Raw genomic sequence first — 22,012 nt, 5'->3', positions numbered from 1 at the left:
AGCCTCTCCAAAATTATTTTATTATGAGGTCCACATTCTAACCTCTTGGCTGTATTGCCACTATACTGCCAACCACTCAACTTCACACTGACCTTCCTCACACTCAGTGACATTGTGAATATCTTGCACTGGGAGAAAGTGAGGACTGCAGATGCTGGAGACCAGAGTAGGCGCCTACTTGCGGAACATTTCAGAGAACACCTCTGGGACACCCGCACCAACCAACCCAACCGCCCCGTGGCTGAACACTTTAACTCCCCCTCCCACTCCGCCAAGGACATGCAGGTCCTTGGCCTCCTCCATCGCCAGATCCTGGCCACACGACGCCTGGAGGAAGAGCGCCTCATCTTCCGCCTAGGAACCCTCCAACCACACAGGATGAATGTAGATTTCTCCAGCTTCCTCATTTCCCCTCCCCCCACCTTATCTCAGTCCCAACCCCCGGATTCAGCACCGTCCTCTTGACCTGCAATCTTCTTCCTGACCTCTCCGCCCCCAGCCCCTCTCCGGCCTATCACCCTCACCCTCACCTCTTTCCATCTATCGTATTCCCAGCCCCTCTCCCAAATTCCCCCCACCTTTTATCTCAGCCCGCTTGACACACCAGCCTCATTCCTGAAGAAGGGCTTTTGCCCGAAACGTCGATTCTCCTGCTCCTCGGATGCTACCTGGCCTGTAATATCTTGCGTTGTTCTGGTATTGTACAGCTTTCTTCCAACATCTGTGTTATCAATCCAGATATGCCAAAATCCACAGCCTCCATTTCTCTGTGCTTGCTAACGACTGCTCCATCTCTATAACAACAACTTACATTTATTTTACCACCATTCTAACATAAATTGTGCCAAGATGCTTCATTATGGATTAAAAATTACACTGTCACTTAGGAGGATGCTAGGCCTCATAACCAAACACTTGATTGAAGAATTGGCTTTTAAGAAGTGTTTTAAAGGAAGTAAAGTGTCCAAACTGTGTTTACTCTCCAAAATTCTTGAATATTTTGTTGATTCCCAAATCATGTTTTTTTTTACTGGGTTTCGGACCTCATCACCAAGACCACCAATTTCTGTCACAATAACCTCCTCCATCTTTCCCTTAGTCCATCTCCTACCGAACACTTCATCCAGGCCTTTATCACAGCTATCCAATTCTTTCCAAGTTGATCTCCCATTCCCCACCCATGAGACTTCATCTCATTCAAAACTTAAGTCTGTCCATATCTTCCTTTATGAAGCCTTGCTCATCCATCACCTGTGGCTTACTGATCGATAATTCAAAGTCCTCATACTTCCCTTATATTCCTACATGGTACCACTCTTCCACATCTCGGTATCATTCATCAACCCACAATCCCTCCTTACACTAAGGTGACACTTTCTGTGAGTCCCTAGCAATGGTCTGGACTCCTACTCAAAAAGACAGTGATGAGATTCTAATTTTGTTTGGGTGAAAGTTTATTTTGAGCATACTCATGAGGCCGGGAGTTGCGCAAATCATCTGTCCCCTACCTTCTTAAAGGCCTTTCTTGTTGAATAATTTGTCTCCTGAAATTTATAGAAGAAATTAAGAATTGACTGTGTAACTCAAACTCACACATAAATAGATACCTACAGGAAGAAATATATTATTAATGGTACTACATCACAAAATAAAATAAAACCATAAAGAATTTGGACTGATTTAATAGATAAATATTTAAATGTGACATGATGCTTGTAAGGCAACTATCATTTGTGTCAGTAGGGAATAATTTCTTCAGACTCATTTGAGGTAAGCATTGCTTGTATCAATGCCTGTAGGACAGATTTCCTGTTCGGTATTTAAGTGCTTATGTGTAGCAATATCTTTGGGTTACTAGAATGTCGAATAGCAAACAAGATGCTGGGTTTTAGTTTGCATTTTTGGTGAATTATTAATTCATTTTCTAAAACTATTTTGCACAATTTAATTCTTAAATTATTACTACAATTAAAAGTAGGGCATTAGGTAATTTGGTAGAACAGAGAGACCCAGGGGTCCAGATACATAATTCTTTGAAGTTTACATCACATATTGTTAGGGTGGTTAAGAAAATATTTAGCACACTTGCATTCATTGCTCAAACCTTTGAGTATGGGAGTTGGGACATTGTGTTAAGGTTGTGCAGGATGTTGGTGAGACACCTTCTGGAATACTGTGTGTAGATCTGGTCATCCTCTTATAGGAAAGATATGATTAAGCTGGAGAGGTTCAGAAGAGATTTGCCAGGAGGTTGCCAGGAATGAAAGGCTGGAGTTATAACGAGAGGCTGAATGGGCTGGGACATTTTATCACTGGACTGAAAAAGGTTGAGGGTTGATTTTACACATAGTTTTAAATCATGAGAGTTATAGAGAAGGTGGATGGTGGGTGTCTTTTCCCTAGGATGGGGAATTTCAAGACTAAGGGGCATATTCTAAGGTGAGACATGAAAGATTTAAAAAAGACATGAGGTACAATTTTATTACACAGTGGTACATGTGTGGAATGAACTTCCAGAGGACGTGATGGATGTGGGTACAGTTTCAATATTTAAAAGACATTTCATTAAGTACATTAATAAGAAATGTTTGGAGGGATATGGGCCGATTGCAGGCAGACATTAGTTTAGTTTGGGAATATGGTCAGTATGGACTGGTTGGACAGAAGGGTCTGTTTCTATGCTGTATGACTCTATTGCCATTAGCCCATTTATTTTCAATTACTTAGAATAGAACTGATGTGCTAACTGAGGAACCTAGACCTCATAGCATCAGGGCAATAATGAAAACAAGGCATCAATGTAATTTGAACATGAATTACAAAATCAGATGTACTACACTGTAGAGTGTGATGTGTTATTAGAATAATGCAGAATACTTTCAAAAGCAAAGAACTGTGAATGCTGCCAGTCTGAAATAAAAACAGAAAATGTTGCAAATACTCAAAAGGTATGACAACTGCATAGAGGGGAAAAGAGAAAGACGATAGAGTTTTCTGAGTCTAAAGAGTGGGTATAAAACTAGGAGATTCTGGATTAGTGGTGCTGGAAGAGCACAGCAGTTCAGGCAGCAGCCGAGGAGCAGTAAAATCGACGTTTCGGGCAAAAGCCCTTCATCAAGAATAAAGGCAGTGAGCCTGAAGCGTGGAGAGATAAGCTAGAGGAGGGTGGGTGTGGGGAGAAAGTAGCATAGAGTAAAATGGGTGAGTGGGGGAGGGGATGAAGGTGATAGGTCAGGGAGGAGAGGGTGGAGTGGATAGGTGGAAAAGGAGATAGGCAGGTAGGACAAGTCCGGACAAGTCATGGGGACAGTGCTGAGCTGGAAGTTTAGAACTAGGGTGAGGTGGGGGAAGAGTCCGCATCGGGAGCAACGGATACAATATATGATATTAGTGGATGTGCAGGTAAAACTTTGGTGGATGTGGAAAGCTCCTTTGGGGCCTTGGATGGAGGTGAGGGAGGAGGTGTGGGCGCAGGTTTTACAGTTCCTGCGGTGGCAGGGGAAAGTGCCAGGATGGGAGGGTGGGTCGTAGGGGGGCGTGGACCTGACCAGGTAGTCACGGAGGGAACGGTCTTTGCGGAAGGCGGAAAGGGGTGGGGAGGGAAATATATCCCTGGTGGTGGCGTCTTTTTGGAGGTGGTGGAAATGTCGGCAGATGATTTGGTTTATGTGAAGGTTGATAGGGTGGAAGGTGAGCACCAGGGGCGTTCTGTCCTTGTTACGGTTGGAGGGGTGGGGTCTGAGGGCGGAGGTGCGGGATGTGGACGAGATGCGTTGGAGGGCATCTTTAGCCACTTGGGAAGGGAAATTGCGGTCTCTAAAGAAGAAGGCTATCTGGTGTATTCTGTGGTGGAATTGGTCCTCCTGGGAGCAGATACGGCGGAGGCAGAGGAATTGGGAATACGGGATGGCATTTTTGCAAGAGATAGGGTGGGAAGAAGTGTAATCCAGGTAGCTGTGGGAGTCGGTGGGTTTGTAAAAAATGTCAGTTTCAAGTCGGTCGTCATTAATGGAGGTGGAGAGGTCCAGGAAGGGGAGGGAGGTGTCAGAGATGGTCCAGGTAAATTTAAGGTCAGGGTCGAATGTGTTGGTGAAGTTGATGAGTTGCTCAACCTCCACGCGGGAGCACGAGGTGGCGCCAATGCAGCCATCAATGTAGCGGAGGAGAAGGTGGGGAGTGGTGCCAGTGTAATTACGGAAGATCAACTGCTCTACGTAGCCAACAAAGAGACAGGCAGAGCTGGGGCCCATACATGTGCCCATGGCTACCCCTTTGGTCTGGAGGAAGTGGGAGGATTCAAAGGAGAAATTGTTAAGGGTGAGGACCAGTTCGGCCAAACGAATGAGAGTGTCAGTGGAAGGTTACTGTTGGGGACGTCTGGAGAGGAAAAAACGGAGAGCTTGGAGGCCCTGGTCATGGCGGATGGAGGTGTAGAGGGATTGGATATCCATGGTGAAGATGTACCCTTCCACCAATACTCTCATTTGTTTGGCTGAATACCAGGTTAAAGCGCCATATTTTATGAGCGGGCAGGCAGGAAGTTCCAGAGGCCGCCAGGGTCTTATTATCAGGATGCCTTATTTTAAAGGCACCCCAACAGCACTTTACTCTCTGTGCAACCCAGGAGCATCACTCAACCTCTGCTTGTCCCTCTGTACACACCAGTGGAGTTCTGTGATCTGCCAAATGCCACCCCATGCTTTACTGACATTCTCTAGGTGTTCTCCTGTAGGGTGTCTGAGAGAGGGAGAATATATTGTGTCTGAGGGATAGCAACAAGAGGCCATTTGGAGTGATCCAAGGTAGCCAGGAACAAGGTAGATGCAGACCTCAATGCCCGTGAGACTGTCAAGACAAACTGAATCTAGCATTGCAATGATCTGCTGCACATGAAGAGGTATGTATCCATGTTTATTAACTGCTTCATGTTCCTCCCAGAGTGAGCTAGCAAGTAAGCTTATGGCTGCACAGGACTATCCATCCCATAGATGAGATTGGGTACCTAGTGTCTCCAGTACATGCCTTATATGCAATCAATGAGTTGTCACTTCATTGCGGCAGCACAGTGCTACTGCCTCTCAAACATCTGTCAAAACAAAAAAGATTTAGAACAACCAGCAGTTCACGCACCACCAGCTCACCAAGTAGGAGATCCTACACATCTGAGAGCTTTTCATCAAAGCTTACATGGGACAAAGTCATAAACACAAAAGGTGTCTCAGTATGAACACTTCACAATCATATCATGTCCACACAACAGATGAAGCTTGACTGATTCCCTCTTTCAAATGTTGGATCACCTTTCAGTCAGAACCCTTAACACCTAACTTCTCCCATACCACATTCTTCTTCCTAGCAATGCACGTAAGCAGTCACAGCTCTGGGCAGTGACATCCCTGTCTATTCTTCATGCATCCTAGCTAATTTCTCTTGATGGTTCTCTTCTGCAGGCAAAGAGCATGTGCAATCAGAATGTGAGTGCACAGACAGCAGGGCAAGGGGTGACACTAACAGAAAGCTTCCATCTCCTTTTGCGGGGTAGGCTGCTGAGTTGACAGTCAGGCCAGAGACAGGACCTGTGCTGAAGGAGGAATCGGATACCTACCCAAACATTTATCTCATCACGATCCCACTGTGGCTCGGGACGTTTTGTGAAACCCCAGGGCATTTGAGAAACAGGGGACTTGTGAGAGTTGGTGGTAGGAGGGACCCCAGCAAGGGGGAAAGCTCTTTTATTCACTGAGTTTGCTTTGAGTTCAAAGCAGCAACTTTCCCTCAGTTATTTCAGGACAGGATTCAAGCCTGCACAATTAGGCCGATGGGCCACACCCACAACTATTTTCTTTTAAAAATGTCACATTGGAAATGGTCTTGCGGTTGTTACTTGGTTGAAGCTCCTCAGTAGTCAGTACTGCTTTGGTTTTAGCTGACAGCCCATAACCCTGAGTTTGGCAAGTCTGGATTCACAGCCACCCAGTGAGAAAGTCACTAGCAGTGACTCTCAGTTGCATATGAAGGGTCAACATCTTAGTAAGGAGTAAGGGTGAAGGCTCACAGTAGTAACAAATCTTTGCTTTTCTCTACAGACTCTGGGTCCCACCTCAACCCCCCTCCCCTAGGCCAGGACAAAGAATAACATGAGCATTAGTCCCATTCCAGCAGCATCTCACAGCACTGTCCACTGTCCAGCAACTGGAACAGATGGGAGCCTCGAAGCACCTTCCACCCTCCTCTTTGCCAGTGAACACAGGCCTCACCCCTCCATGGGTCTTCTGTCTAGGGTAGGCTTGGCGTCACATTCTGGTGAGTACAGCACTGACATGCATCCGCATCTCAGAGGAAGGAGAAATGGCAGAGCCCCCTGACATTCGGTTGACAGCTGGAGAACTGCCCCCACCACCTCCCAGTGATGATGAACCTGTGGACTCTGCCACTATTAATAATGGTGGAGGTGCAGAGGCAAGCATCTGGCAGGTAGACCAGCTATCATGTGCTGACTGAAAGGAGGGGTAGACTCCATCCAAGTGTTGCCTCCAGTACGTGGCTGCTCCAGTGAACCGGGTGGTGGACAGGCCCATTTTGGATCTGCCAGATATTCCATCTGCTTGGATGCTTTCATTCACTGGCTGGGGACTGAGAAACCTTGACCTCCTTCCAGGTACTCCATCACCACAAGGGGTGAGATAGGTGCCTTTGGGAAGGAAGAGATACCAGATACTGTCATCTTGGGACACTGTGGGTTTGCCATGTTGCAGTAGGGGCCTAAAGCCCTCCAGCAGGTTAGGCTGCAGAGACTGCACTTGCACCTGTCCAGGAGGCTCAAGCAGGACAGGGCCTTGTTGGTCCACGTGACAGAGAACATCAGCCAGTGACAGAACCGTTAATAGGATTCTTGAAAGTAAGCAGCAGCTGTTGTGGTGTCACCAAGGCCAGCAGTTGGAACTGCATTGGAGAACTTTGGGTGTACCTTTTGTACAAGCTGTACACTTGAAGCAAATCAAGCACTTTGTACTGAATTCCTTTCATCCAGTCCAATTTATTACAACTTCTGACTGTTCATGATTTTCTTGTGGACTATCCTGAGGGGCTATGCTCACGTGTGTATCCTGTGCAGACGTTTGAAGGGCATTGTGACTCTCGTTCACTGTTGTCCTCCACTATTGAAAATCACACAACACTAGATTTCAGTCCAACAGGATAAGCCGATTTTCAACTTTGATGATTTTTAACTTTGTCCACCCCAGTTCAACACCGGCTCCTCCATAGCATGTCCTACACTATAGAAGTGGAGCTGCATTGTTGGCTTTCACCAGTCAATCAGCATAGTCCAGTCTCTCTACTTCTCAGTGACTGGATGCCTCTTGAAAAGAAAGCTTTGAGTCAAACAAGCATGGCCATTCCCTAATAAAAACAGAAATTGCTAGAAAAACTATGGACTGGCAGTATCTGTGGAGAGAAATCAGAGTTGACATTTCAAGTACAGTGACCCTTCCTCAGAACTGATGCTGGCTAGGAATTTTTTTTATGTAAAAGATATGGTGGGGATAAGGAATAAATGTTAGGTAGAGATGGAGAGCAAAGAGAGAGAAGAGTTGAACAGACAGAGGAGTGGATAATGATTAGTATAGAAGAATGAATAGCTACTAATGGGGACTAATAGTGGCTAACAATGAGTTGTGTGTAATAGCAGACTATGTGATAACAAAGCCTGGCATGTGGGAGTTGGGATAAGGACATGGGAGAAGGTGCTTCCAGCCCTAAAATTGTTGAACTCAATTGTAAATCCAGAGAGTTCCAGGATTCTCAAGGAGAATGAGGTGCTGTTCTTGCAGTTTTTGCTGAGCTTTGCTGGAGCACTGCAGTGAGCCCGAGACAGATGTTGGCCAGGGAACAGGGTGGTGTGTTGAAGTGGCAGGCAACTGGAAGCTCAGGGTCTATTTTTGCAGACAGAACGTAGGTGTTCTGCCAACCAGTCACCCAACTACCCCAGTATAGAACACCTACGTTATATCTACATCCCACTCACTGATAGCTACTAATAGTTATTATTGCTGATTTCCAGCATCTGCAGTTCTTTTGGTTTTTATATGGCCATGCCCACCCCCTATTCATTTTTCTTCTACTTCCCTTTGAAAGTGATCCTTCATTTTCAGTATTTCTCCTCTCCTTGTCTTTACTGGTCAGGTTTGCTGGAAACAGCTGGTGTGGCTGTCTCCTTTATACAAACAGGAAAGACCTGGTCAGCCTTCGTCCCTTGTAGTGGAGCACTTAACCATAAGAAGGTAAACTACACATGACTAAGACTTCTCATAAGATAGTTGACCTTATCAAGCTTCATTCCTTACACCAGGAAGTGGCTTGTTTCTGAAGGATCCAAGTTAGTGATGAAGCTTATATTCACTGGAGCTTGGAGGAAGAAGTTTAGCCCTTCAAACACACATTATTATATATTTTTGGGTTTGTAAATACATGAGTTTCCTGTTTTTGATTAATAATATTGTGCCCCTGAATGTAATTTCAGGGTATTATGGTACTATTAAGTATTCATGATAATGATAATGAATGCAAAACAGATTCACATTGGTGGCACATTGGCTCAATGGTTACCGTTGCTACCTCTCAGCACCAAGGACCCAGGTTTGATTTCACCCTCAGCTGACTATCTGTATGGAGTTTGCAAATTCTCCCCATGTCTGCATGGGTTTCCTCCAGGTGCTCTGATTTCCTCCCATAGTCTAAAAATGTGCATGTTAGGTGGATTGGCCATGTTAAATTACCCATAGTAACTGGGGATCTGCAGCCTAGGTGAATTAGCCATGGGAAATGCAAGGTTACAGGGAGGGGTGAGTCTGTGTGGGATGGGTTTTGGAGGGTCTTTTTGGATTCAATGGGCCAAATGGCCTGCTTCCACACTGTAAGGATTTTTTGAAGAGGTCAGGAAATCAACTCACCTGAAAGGTTCTGAGACTTAATGGTGAAACTTTAACCCAGTGTGAGGAAATGGAGGGCTTTGCCTCCTGCCCAATTAAGTTCCCTCACCTGTCCTTCTGCAAACTCCCGGTGGGTCCACAACATTCTTTGTCTCGGTTACTGTTTTAGGTCTTGACCTTTCATTACAACATTAGGTCAGAGACTTGAAATGTTAACAGAATATTTTCACTTCACTTATTCATTTAACCACTCGTGTATCACATTCATTATGTTTTGGATCAATGCAATTTTGTTTGAAGAAGGAACTTACAGGAACCATCAGTGTTTTAGTTCACATTAACAATATGGTTTCAGTGAACATTTTTCATGGATATGCGAGATTTTATCTGTGAAAGAATAACAATGACTCACTATTAGTAGTCAACAAAATCTCCCTTCACTGTTTTGCCGCTCCTTGTCTAGGTGGGTCATTTACATTGTATAGTTGTGAGCACAGTTGGGAGGCTATGCCCCAGCTGAGTTTTGTAGGATACTATACAGACCAAAAGATGGCTTGGAGCACCTCAGAACAATCCTTGCTCTTAAATTAATTGAGTATTTGTCTTGCCTTTTCTTTTGCTTGGTGTTTTCCTTTAGCAGTGCAGCTGATAATCAGGAGGTTGGAGTGTGTAACATCATTTCAAGTTCTATGCATTAATATTGTAATGCATTATGCGACCAGACATTCATTGTGACATTGCATTGGTTCTATGCATACAGATGATTGAAAAAAGTTACTTTTCCTTGAAAGAAAATGATAGATTATATCACCTATTATGGTTCATTGAGCAGTATTTAATGTATACGATCCATTCTCAGTGAATATATCATAGACATTATTATCGCTGGGCTACTATTCGGGGGAACCAGATTCGAATCCTGCCCCAGCAGGTAGTGGAATTTGAATTCAGTAAATCCCTAGAATTAATGGTCTGAAGATGACCGTGAATTGAATGTTGGAAAAGCCCATCTAGTTCACTGAATGGCCTTTAGGGAAGGAAATTGTGATCCTTATCTGATCTGACTTCATGTGACTCCAGACCCAGAGCAATGTGATCGAAAATGTGGCATTTAAGGATGAGCAATAATTACTGGCCTAGCCAGGGAACTCCTCACTCCTTGAATGAAAACTGTGACATTGGTAGTCAGCTCAAATAGCAGGACATTCCAGCTCTCCCGCATTCCATTTTTAGCCCATTAGTTAACATATTGATGTCAAATTTCTGCTTGATGTTTAACAAAATTGTTCTGCACACATGTGTTAACTTGTTGATAAAATGGCTGAGAAGAATTTTCATAAGGAATGAATACAGCTGGGCACAGTGCATGCTGGAGCTTTCTACTGTGCATGTGCAACAACCTGTTCTAACACACCCTGTCATTCCCTGATAGAAATTAAGGATTTGTTTTGGTTTTGGTAGATTTATTCAAGCCGAGGAAGCCACAGTGAAAAGAAGAAGAAGTTATGAGACTGAGAGAAACAGGATTAGATTCGTGAGTGAAGATAGTGATTTAGACACCACGATTTGAAGAACGGTCTGAAATCGGTACGCATGAGATGGAGTAATTATAATTCACAAAGATCTTTTTAAAACAAAATCCCCATTAATCAGGAGAAAGTGAGGACTGCAGATGCTGGAGATCAGAGCTGAAAAATGTGTTGCTGGAAAAGCGCAGCAGGTCAGGCAGCATCCAAGGAGCAGGAGAATCGACATTTCGGGCATAAGCCCTTCTTCAGGAAATCCTAGTTGATTTTAACCTACTGCAAATCCTCTTGCAAGGATGCCTTCCTTGAAGAAGCTCTCCCCATTAATCAGCCTTGTATGTCTGCGACCAATTGTAGTTGTCTTCAGGGAACCAAAATGAATATGTTATAAGGAAAAATGCACGACAAAGCTAATCTAATTAACAACGCCACATGGAACAGAAATATTAATAATTTTCTTAGTATGGGTATTTAATCCTATTACTTTGAAAGGTTTTATTATATAGTAGTTACTCTTGAAAATGTTGTCCAACATGTATTTTATTATTTTATATGTATATCTTAAACATATATAAATGTACCAATTTATCACCTCAAGCAAGGTCCTCAGCCAACCAGGCTGTCAGAAGTGCCTTTTCCAACTATTTTATTGTCAGAGTGTTTTGAATGAAATTGCACAAAATTGTAATGTTCATCAAATAATGTAGCTATAGAAATAAAATGTTGCAATATGTTGCTGTCTGAAATTATTTAATCAGCTTTAAATAATGTTAGGCTTTACAAATGTTTGCATTTCAGATATCATCAATAAATATTTTCTATAATGTATGTTTTATATTTAAAAGATAGTTTATTGCAGCCACAGCAAGCAAGTGGAATTTACAGTTCCAGAGCATAAGCTGAGTCTGTGATACATTCAAATCAGTCACGGAGAACTGCAAAAGTATCAATATACAAATACATGGAAAATATAGGTAACAAATGAAACATAATATGTAATAATATTGTAAAACGGGATGATAGGGATTTTTCTGCAAAAGAAGCAAGGGTGATATGAGAAAAAAAAAATCACTCAATAAATAATTAGGGTATGGAATACAATGCCTAAAGTGTTATGAGGGCAGGTTCAACTGAGACATTCAGGAGGGCATTGGATGATTATTTGGATTAAATTAATGTACAAGGGGAAGAAACAAGAGCTTGGCACTCATTAATGATGCTTATTTAATGAGGTGGTGAGGTATGATGGACCAAATAGCCTCCTCCTGCATGATGACACTTCTGTGATTTGCATTGCCCCATTTCCTTCAGATGTTCAAAATTATACCACAGGGTAAACGTAACTATAGCCATAGTTTATTGAGCATTAGTGAATCAGTTGTCTATTTTACACATTACACCTAGCTTACTTCTTTTTGCACTGACATCAATGGGCAACTGGTCTACTATTAATACATTGACCATATTGAAGATATCTAGCAGAGAATCAAGTCACGTCTATGCTAGTGCTTACCATCTATACCCAGCCTGGGGGTTGGTTAGCTCATTTGGCTGGATGGTGCCAACAATATAGGTTCAATTTCTGCACCAGCGGAGGTTACCATGAAGGCTTGTCCTCAGCCTTTTCCTTCACCTGAGGCATGGGTGACTGTCATGTTAAACTACTTTCAGTCATCTCTCTCACAGAGAGCAAGACTACGGAGCCTTTACCTTTTATACCAACTTTCTCTCAATTTGCCTCATCTCCATTCTCCTCCTTGATATGCTATCCAGGTCCTCTTATAAATGAAATTTAATGTTTTACACCTCAAATATTCTGTGTGATGACAAGTTCCACGTTCTCACCATGCTAAGGATAAGGACATTTCTTCTGGACAACCTGTTTAATTCCTTGGTGACTTTCTTATATTGGTGGCCATTAATTCCCATGAATAGAAGCATTGAGTTGAATTTTCCCAACCCATTGCTGTTGGGCTGAAAGGTAGAAATGCTGGCAATGTGGCAGGGAAAGGTATGACAGGAGAGAATGCCATATTGCGAGTGGAGAGAAAACTTATTGTCAAATTCAAGGCTCAAAAACAACTTCTTAAAAATGTTTTGCAACATCAGTTTGCCTCTGGCACTATAGGAAATTAAAATGCTTAAGGTTAATGTACAGAATGGAGCTGTGATGATGGGATTTAATGAGTATCAATGTTACATGCAGAGTTTAGAGCATTTGTGTGTTTATGTTGTCATGGATGCTAAGCTTCTGCTTTCGTTCATTTGTGCAAAATGTCCCATTTGACACTGACAAGCTAACTCAAATTATAAATTCATTGACTTCCTCAAGTATTATCAGTTTTCAAAACCATTTTCATTATCCTCTGAAAGACTACTTTTGACATCTCTGTCCTTGGAAATGGACTGCCACCAGCTTTAAATAAGTCCTTGAATTTGTTTGAATTTCTGTAGCTTTCCAATGCTGCCAGAGCACTAAAAAGGGCCCTCATCAAAGTTACAAATGACATCCTCTGTGATTGTAACTAATCATGGCACAATTTGCCTCTTGGCTTTCTACCTTTTATGTGGTCAACCATGCTCCTTCAGTTTCTCTTCCCAAATGAAAGAGGAAGTTTTAAGTGGCCTTTTATTGCTAGTCTATTTTTATGATGCAACAATAAATCTCTACAACTGGAAAATATTCATGATCATAAGTAGAGTTCCAGTTAATCATTCCATTGATATAGGCATGCTGAGTTGGAAGAAACTGCATCCAAATGACATTCAGTTTTGTGACATCTTTATAACTTATTTCACATTTGTGAAAACATTGAACATAATTTAGTGAGAATAGTAAATAAATAAAAATTGGAGTTGAGAAGACTGGTCTAAACTGTCATTGGTGAAACCACCTATTGAATACTCAATGCCATTTTGGTCTCCTTATTTGAGAAGGATGTAAGTGTGTTGGAGGTAATTCAGAGATGGTTTACTAGATTACTACCTGGAATGAGTGGTTTGTCTTATAGGGAAAGATTGGACGAGCTCGGTTTATTTTCAGCAGTATGAGGGGTGACTTGATGGAAGTGTATAAGGTATGAATGGTCTTGTCAAGTCAGATAATGAAAAGGATGTTTTTTCCTGTGGGTCAGTCCAGAAATCTTTTAAAATTAGAAATTGTTACTTGCACTTAGAATGGAGATGAGGTTTTTTTTCCCTCTGATAGTGTGCATATTTGGAACTTTTGCCTCAGAGGTGGTTGAGGCAGGGTTATTTATTTGTAAGGTGGAGATTGGTTGATTCTTACTGGGCAAGACAATCAAAAGTTTTCAAGAATTGATGGAAAACAGGAATTTGGAACACAGACAAAACAGCCATGATTTTAGTGAATGGAGAAGCAAGCTTGAAGGGCCACGGCCTATTTTCGCTTCTAACTTGCATGTAAAGTTATGATAAAAAAAGTTCAGTAAATAAGTCTTTATAATATTCTTACATTATTTGAATGTATTAAATATATGTGTGTTGTGTGTGTGTGTGTATTAGCGTTTGCTGGTTTTAAAAAAAAAAGAAAATACAAGCACTTTGCAGTGACACAAAATAAAATGTTACAGTTCGAAAACTTCCATTGTTTTGTTGCAGTTATCATGTGATATCAATTATGGAACACCTCACAGTCACCACATATATTACGAGGAGAAGTACTGAAATGTTTTAAGGATGATATATCACCACTTCCTCAAGAAGTTAATTCCACACCCGAATAAATTACGAGCATGCTGATGAAATTATGTCCACAAAACGAAGGTAGAATTTTTGTTTTCCATATGTTTTGCACATACACAAATCAAAAAGATTTGAGTTCAGAAGTAGCGATGATTTAGTAGATATGCCAGTGCTGACTCAATGGGCCAAAGGGTCTGTTCTGTACTGTATGACTCCAATTAATCTATAATGTCTTACTGTAGTTATACAGAGCCTTGGTAAGACTGTACCTGGAGTATTGAGTAGTTTTGGTCCCCATATCTCAGAGAGGATATACGTGCTGTAGAGGGAGTGCAGTGATTGTTCACAAGGCTGATACTGGGGATGGCAAGTTTGTCAGATGAAGAGAGACTGGGCCTGTGTTCCAAAGCACTTGGAAGAAAGAGAGAGGATCTGATTGAAATGGGGCGTCTAATAGGGCTGGACAGACTAGATGCCTGGAGGATCTTTCTTCCAGTTAGTGAGTCTAGAACTGGGGTCACGTTTTCAGGATATGGGGAGACCATTCAGGACTGAGTTAAGGAAACGTTTCTTCACTCAGAGGGTGGTCAACCTTGGAATTCACTACCGCAGAAGGCTGTGGAGACTATGCCACTCAGAATACTCAAGAAAGTGATTGATATATTTTTGGATATTAAAGGCATCAAAGGGTGTGGAGAGAAAGTGGGAAAATGACATTGACATAGAGGATCAACCATGTCCACATTAAAAGGCAGAGTAGGTGTGAAGGGCTGAATGGCCTGCTGCTTTTAGTTTTGATGTTTGAAATAGCACTCGCAATAAACCAGCAAAATTATGAATCTGAAATACTGGAAGGTTACCATATTATTGCGATCGTCACAATGTCCAAGTAGTCATTTGAGGGTGCAGCTTCCTGCCAGTAAGTTTTATTTGTTATTATTTCAGTGATTTATGCTGTAAATAAACAGTGATGTGTATATCCCTTGCATTATGTTCCTAATATTTAATATGTGTTTTTACATCATCTATGTGGACCTCGTGATCAACAGGAATATTTGATCAACTGCATACTCCTGGTCACATAGGTGCTGGGTAATAAAGCATTTGTTGAAGTGCTAAATTGGAAGAAGGCTAATTTTGACAGTATCAGGCAATAACTTTCAAAAGCTGACTGGGGGGCAGTTGTTTGCAGGTAAAGGAACGGCTGGAAAATGGGAAACCTTCAGAAATGAGATAACAAGAGTCCAGAGACAGTATATTCCTGTTAGGGTGAAAGGAAAGGCTGGTAGGTATAGAGAATGCTGGATGACAAGAGAAATTGAGGGTTTGGTTAATAAAAAGATGGAAGCGCATGTCAGGTATAGATAGGAGAGAATCCTCAGAAGAGTGTAAAGGCAGTTGTATTATACTTAATAGGGAAATCAGGAGGGCAAAAAGGGGACATGAGTTAGCTTTGGCAAATAGGGTTAAGGAGAATCCAGAGGGTTTTCACAAATACATTAAGGACAAAGGGGTAACAAGGGAGAGAATAGGGCCTCTCAAAGTTCAGCAAGGCAACCTTTGTGTGGAGCTGCATGAGATGGGGGAGATACTAAATGAGTATTTCGCATCAGTGTTTACTGTGGAAAAGGACATGGAAGATATAGAATGGAAGGAAATAGATGGTGACATCTTGAAAAATGTCAGTATTACAGAGGAGGAAGTGCTGGATGTCTTGAAATACATAAAAGTGGATAAATCCCCAGGACCTGATCAGGTGTACTCTAGAACTCTGTGGGAAGCTAGGGAAGTGATTGCTAGGCCTCTTGCTGAGATATTTATATCATTGATAGTCACAGATGAGGATCCGGAAGACTGGAGGTTGGCTAATGTGCTAATATTTTAAAAAGGTGGTAAGGACAAGCCAAGGAACTATAGACCAGTGAGCCTGACGTTGGTGGTGGGCAAGTTGTTGGAGGGAATCCTGAGGGACAGGTTGTATATGTATTTGGAAAGGCAAGGACTGAATAGGGATAGTCAACGTGGCTTTGTGCGTGGGAAATCATGTCTCACAAACGTAATTGAGGTTTTGAAGAAGTAACAAAGAGGATTGAAGAGGGCAGAGCAGTAGATGTGATATATATGGACTTTAGTAAGGCGTTCGACAGGGTTCTTCATGGGAGACTGGTTAGCAAGGTTAGACCTTATGGAATACAGGAAGAACTAACCATTTGGATATAGAACTGGCTCAAAGATAGAAGACAGAGGGTGTTGGTGGAGGGTTTTTTCAGACTGGAGGCCTGTGACCAGTGGAGTGCCACAAGGATCGGTGCTGGATCCACTACTTTTTGTCATTTATATAAATAATTTGGATGTGAGCATAAGAACTACAGTTAATAAGTTTGCAGATGACACCAAAATTGGAGGTGTAGAGGACAATAAAGAAGGTTATCTCAGATTACAACTGGATCTTGATCAAATGGGCCAATGGGCTGATGAGTGGCAGAAGGAGTTTAATTTAGATAAATGCGAGATGCTGCATTTTCTGAAAACAAACCTTAGCAGAACTTATACACTTAATGGTAAGGTCCTAGGGAGTGTTGCTGAACAAAGAGACCTTGGAGTGCAGTTTCATAGCTCCTTGAAAGAACAGTTGCAGGTAGATAGGATAGTGAAGGCAGCGTTTGGTATGCTTTCCTTTATTGGTCAGAGTATTGAGTACAGGAGTTGGGAGGTCACGTTGCTGCTGCACAAGACATTACTTAGGCCACTGGTGGAATATTGCGTGCAATTCTGGTCTCCTTCATATCGGAGGAATGTTGTGAAATTTGAAAGGGTTCAGAAAAGATTTACAAGGATGTTTCCAGGGTTGGAGGTTTTGAGCTATAGGAAGAGGTTGAATAGGCTGGGGCTGTTTTCCCTGGTGCGTTGGAGGCTGAGGGGTGACCTTATAGAGGTTTATAAAATCAGGAGGAATGGATAGGATAAATAGACAAAGTCTGTTCCCTGGGGTGGGGGAGTCCAGAAATAGAGGTGAGGGTTTAGGGTGAGAGGGAAAAGATATAAAAGAGACCTAAGGGGGCAGCTTTTTCATCCAGAGGATGGTGCGTGTGTGGAATGGGCTGCCAGAGGAAGTGGTAAAGGCTGGTATAATTGCAACATTTACAAGGCACCTGGATGGATATATGAAGGATTTGGAGAGATATGGGCTGACTGCTGGCAGGTGGGACTAGATTGGGTTGGAATATCTGGTCAGCTTGGATGGGTTGGACCAAAGGGTCTTATTCCATGCTGTACATCTCTATGGGTCTCTGACTCTATGCTGTACTGGACAGTCTTGGTGTACATGTTGTCCAGATAAATGTTAGAAGTTACATTTTAATTGCCTGATTATTGAGGCGAAATCATCAAAGAGAATGTGCTTTCTCATCATCATTCTTTGGATCTACAATTTGTCTTTTGTTAGTTTATGCAATAAGCTTTCCATAAGGAATCATTTTGTCATCTATTCTACGTTTCCATCATTTGATTGCACAATTGCTGTGTGAATTTGGAATGTTTCTTTAATTTTAAGGCTCTTATCACGTTATTATGTATTATGTTGCCATAGTAAAGTAAGGACCATTTGAAACCAACTTGAGTTTGGCCAACATGAGATACAAGGACACATTCCAAAAGCTTGATTAAAGAGGTAAATGTCAAACAGTGTCATAAAGGAGGAAAGAGAGATCAAAACTAAGAGAGGATAATGGAGGGAGTTCTGGAATTTAGTGCATAACCAGCTGAAAGCATAGTGCCAGTGTAGAACATCAAAATAAAAAATAAGGGACTAGAATTGGAAGAGGCAAAAGTGAAGACTGCAGATGCTGGAGATCAGGGTCAAGATTAGAGTGGTGCTGGAAAAGCGCAGCAGGTCAGGCAGCATCCGAGGAGCAGGAAAATCAATGTTTCGGACAAAAGCCCTTCCAAGGCATTTTGAAGAGTCGTCAGGCTTGAGGAGGTTAGATAAGGTGGCGCAAGGTGTGGGAGCTGCCGGTGTAGTGACAATAACACATGTTCAGTAATCCAGAGTCCCAGGCTAATGTTCTGGTGACATTGGTTTGAATACCACCATGGCCAATGGTGAAGCCTGAATTCAGTGAAAATCTGGAATGTAAAGCTAGTCTAATGGCAACTATGTAACCACTGCTGATTGTTGTAAAAAACCATCTGGTTCATTAATGCCGTTGAGAGGAGGAAATCTGTCGCACTTACCTGGACTGGTCTACATGTGTGTCCAGACCCCCAGCAATGTGGTTGATTCTTGACCTCCCACTGTTCAATTAGGAATGAGCAATAAATACTGGCCCAGCCAGTGATGTCCATTTCTCTCAAATGAATAAAAAGTATATTTGACAATATGTTAATTCTTCCTTTGGTACAGCTGGACATTGGAGTGCCACAGTAATAATTACAAAAACATGGCCATGAATAAATTAGGTGCCCTCTGACTGCTTGCTAATTCTGGCAGGGATTAGTTTTGGACAGCACTCACAGGAAAACCTGTCACCACTGTGTATGGATAAATATGCTTGTGTGTAAGGACAAGCAATTCATTGCAGTGTATGACATATGGAGGATATGCAGCATGCCTGTCATATCATTCTATGTTCTCTGAATGTGGCAAAAGCACATTGACTAGCACATGCAGATCATAGTTACTTGATCATACTTACAAATTACGTTGCTGCAATCCTAAGATCACAGCCTTTAGAATTTGGAAGCCAATATCAATAGATAAATAAATGTGTTTAATTATAAGTTCTTAATATCTTGCAATGTCTGCAAAGTTGATTTGCAGTGATGCAGCAATGTACTATTTTTTCATATTTAGATGATATCACACATATTTACCAGTGAGACTGAGTGATAAGTTGTGACGAATAGTTTATTATTAAATTGTAAACTTGTAAATAGGAAATAAATCAGATAATGGGAACATGCAAGCTCAAGCTATTTCTGAGTTGCAATTTCTATGAAATTTTGTGCATTAGCAATGAATAAAGATTCAGATTAGTTAAGGGACTCATATATTCGTTAATAAGATGTGGGTATTGTTAGCTGCCTCAGCATTTATGCCCATCCCTAGTTGAGAAGAGATAAGGTACTTCTTGAACTCCTGCATTCCATTTGGTGTAGTACACCCACAATGCTGTTAGGGAGAGAGATCCAGGATTTTGACTCAGTGACAGTGAAGGAATGAAGATATATTTCCAAGTCAGGATGGTGAGTTTTGGAGGGGAATTTGCAGGTGGTGGTGTTTTCTTTTACAGGCTGCCCTTGTCCTTCTAGATGGTTGTGGTCATGGATTTAGAAGATGCTATTTAGGGAACCTGTGAATTTCTTCAGTGCATTTTGTAGATAGTACACACTGCTGCTCCTGTATTTCAGTGGTGAAACAAGGGATGTGGTCCTCATCAAGTGGACTGCATCATCCTGAATGTTGTCAAGTTCTTGAGTTTTAGCTGCAGTCATGCAGGCAACTGGGCAGCAGCATTCCACCACACTCCTGATCTGTGCCTTATAGATCGTGAACAGGCTTTTTTGAGTAAGGGGTGATTTATTCAGGTTTCTTAGACCCTGACCTGCTTTTGTAGTTTTTATATGGTTAGTACAGTTCGATTTCTGGTCAATAGTAAGCTCCAGGATGTTGAAAGTGGGGTACTCAGCAATGGCAAGCTATTGAATGTGAAGAGATAATGGTTGGACTCTCTTGTTGGAGATGGCCATTGCCTGGTATTTATGGGCATGAATACTACTTGCTACTTTTCAGCCCAAGCCTGGATATTTTCAAGGTTTTACTGCATTTGGATATCGATTGCTTCAGTATCTGAGGGGTTGATAGATGGTATCTAGATCTGATACTGTTTTGGAGTGAAGATCTTTGATGAAACAGCTGAAGATGATTGGACCTTGGACACTACCCTGAGGAACTCCTGCAGAAATGTCCTGGAGCTGAAGATAACCGATCTCCAACAATCACAATCAACTGCCTTTATGCCAGGTAAGAGTCCAAACAGTGGAGAATTTGCACACACCCAATATTCATTGACACTAGTTTAGCTAGGATTCCTTGTTCCTCCACTTTGTCAAAGGTGGCCTTGATGTTTACCTCACTTCATCTTTGGAATTCAGTTCTTTTGGCCATGTTTGAAACAAGCAATGAGGTCAGGAGCTGAATGGCCCTGGCAGAACCCAAACTGAATGTCAGTGTGTAGGTTATTACTGAGCAAGTGCTGCTTGATATCAGACCCCTTCCATTCTTTTACAGATGATTAAGAATAGACCAATGTGACTATAATTGGCCAGGTGAATTTGTCCTGCTTTTTGAGGACAGGATATATGTGGCCAATTTTCCACATGGTCAGGTAGATGAGGATATCGTTTAATTGTCCACACCATTCAGGTTTGGATGTGGTAAGACTGCAGAGCTTAGATCTGTTGGTTGTATTCCTGTCTACCACTTGCTTCTTTTGTTGCTTAGTATAATAGTAAGCATGTTTTGTAGCTTCACCAGGTTAACACCTCATTTTTAGGTAAGCCTGATGCTACTCCTGGCATGCTCTAATGCACTCTTTGTTGAACCAAAATTGATGCCCTGGCTTGATGTTAATGGTAGATTGGGGATATGTGGGCCATGAAATTGCAGATTGTGTTGGGAGTGTGATTGTGTTTGAATACAATTCAGAAGTCTCTGGCCCATAGCATTTCACGGATGGCCAGTCTTGAGTTACTAGATCTGTTCAAAAGCTATTCACTTAGCATGGTGATGGTGTCACACAACATGATGCAGGGTATCCTCATTGTCAAGACAGCACTTTGTCTCCATCAAGACTCTCCTCCCGATACTGCCATGGATAGATGCATCTACAACTGGCAGATTGGTAAGGATGAGGTCACATATGTTAGCCCCTCTTGTTGGTTCCCTCACCATCTGCCACATTACCAGTCTCACAGCTATGTCTTTTAGGATTTAGTGTGATCAATAGTGGTGCTGCCAGGCCATTCTTGGGGATGGACACTTAATTCACCCAGAGTACATTCTGAGCTCTTGCCGTCCTCTAGTGTTCAACATGGAGGAGCACTGATTCACAAGCTGAGGCAGTGTGGTTCATGGTAATCAATTGGAGTTATCCTGGTTGTGTTTGACCTGATGCCATGAGATTTCATGGAGTCTGGAATTAACACTGTGAACTCCTAGAGTGACTGCCTGCTCCTTGTACACGACTGAGGAGAAAGTGAGGTCTGCAGATGCTGGAGATCAAAGTTGAAACTTTATTGCTGGAACAGCATAGCAGGTCAGGCAGCATCCAGGGAACAGGAGGGGAAACACGACTGCTCTGCTATCTCTTCCAAGTTGGTCCTATCAGTGGGACAGACATGCCAAAAGTTGGTGATGGTGTTGTCTCAAACACTGGGAGGAATAATTTTGTAAGCATGATTACGTCAATCTATTGCATGACTAGTCTATAAGATAACTATCCCAATTTGGGCACAAACAAACATCCAGATATTGGAAAGGAGGACTTTGCAGGGTTAAGGTTTCTGTTGTCATTTCCAATGTCTAGGATAATGCCAGGAAATCTATCCAGCTTTATTCCTTTTTTCAGATTTAATTTAGTGGTTTGGCACATTTGAATAGCTCTCCAAATCATTTCAGAGGGCATTAAAGAGTCAACAACATTGCTGGGGGTCTGGAGTTACATGTAGACCAAATAATAGTATTCCTTTCCTGAAGGACATTAGTGAATGCAAATAAGTTTCTATGACAGTTGTTTCATGGTCATCATTAAAATTTTAATTTTAGATGTTATTTTACAATTCAAGTTCCAC

At 42.0% G+C, this 22,012-nt stretch overlaps 1 protein-coding gene across 7 annotated transcripts in view; it reads left to right on the top strand.

Moving 5' to 3' along the window:
• The window catches only part of wipi1 (WD repeat domain, phosphoinositide interacting 1), a 98,237-nt gene extending 87,048 nt beyond the window's left edge, over positions 1-11,189 (top strand). For all 7 annotated transcript variants that reach the window (XM_043714833.1, XM_043714839.1, XM_043714832.1 and 4 more), the window contains one exon: positions 10,392-11,189. In XM_043714833.1, coding sequence (XP_043570768.1) covers positions 10,392-10,439 — 48 coding nt within the window. In that variant the 3' untranslated portion in view covers positions 10,440-11,189. The remainder of the gene's footprint in view (positions 1-10,391) is intronic.
• Positions 11,190-22,012: the final 10,823 nt, after the last annotated feature.

Source organism: Chiloscyllium plagiosum, chromosome 24, assembly GCF_004010195.1.
Source record: "Chiloscyllium plagiosum isolate BGI_BamShark_2017 chromosome 24, ASM401019v2, whole genome shotgun sequence".
In the NCBI taxonomy this organism is placed as follows: domain Eukaryota; kingdom Metazoa; phylum Chordata; class Chondrichthyes; order Orectolobiformes; family Hemiscylliidae; genus Chiloscyllium; species Chiloscyllium plagiosum.
The sequence above is the reverse complement of the archived record's forward strand: the minus strand, read 5'-3'. Positions and strand labels throughout refer to the sequence as shown.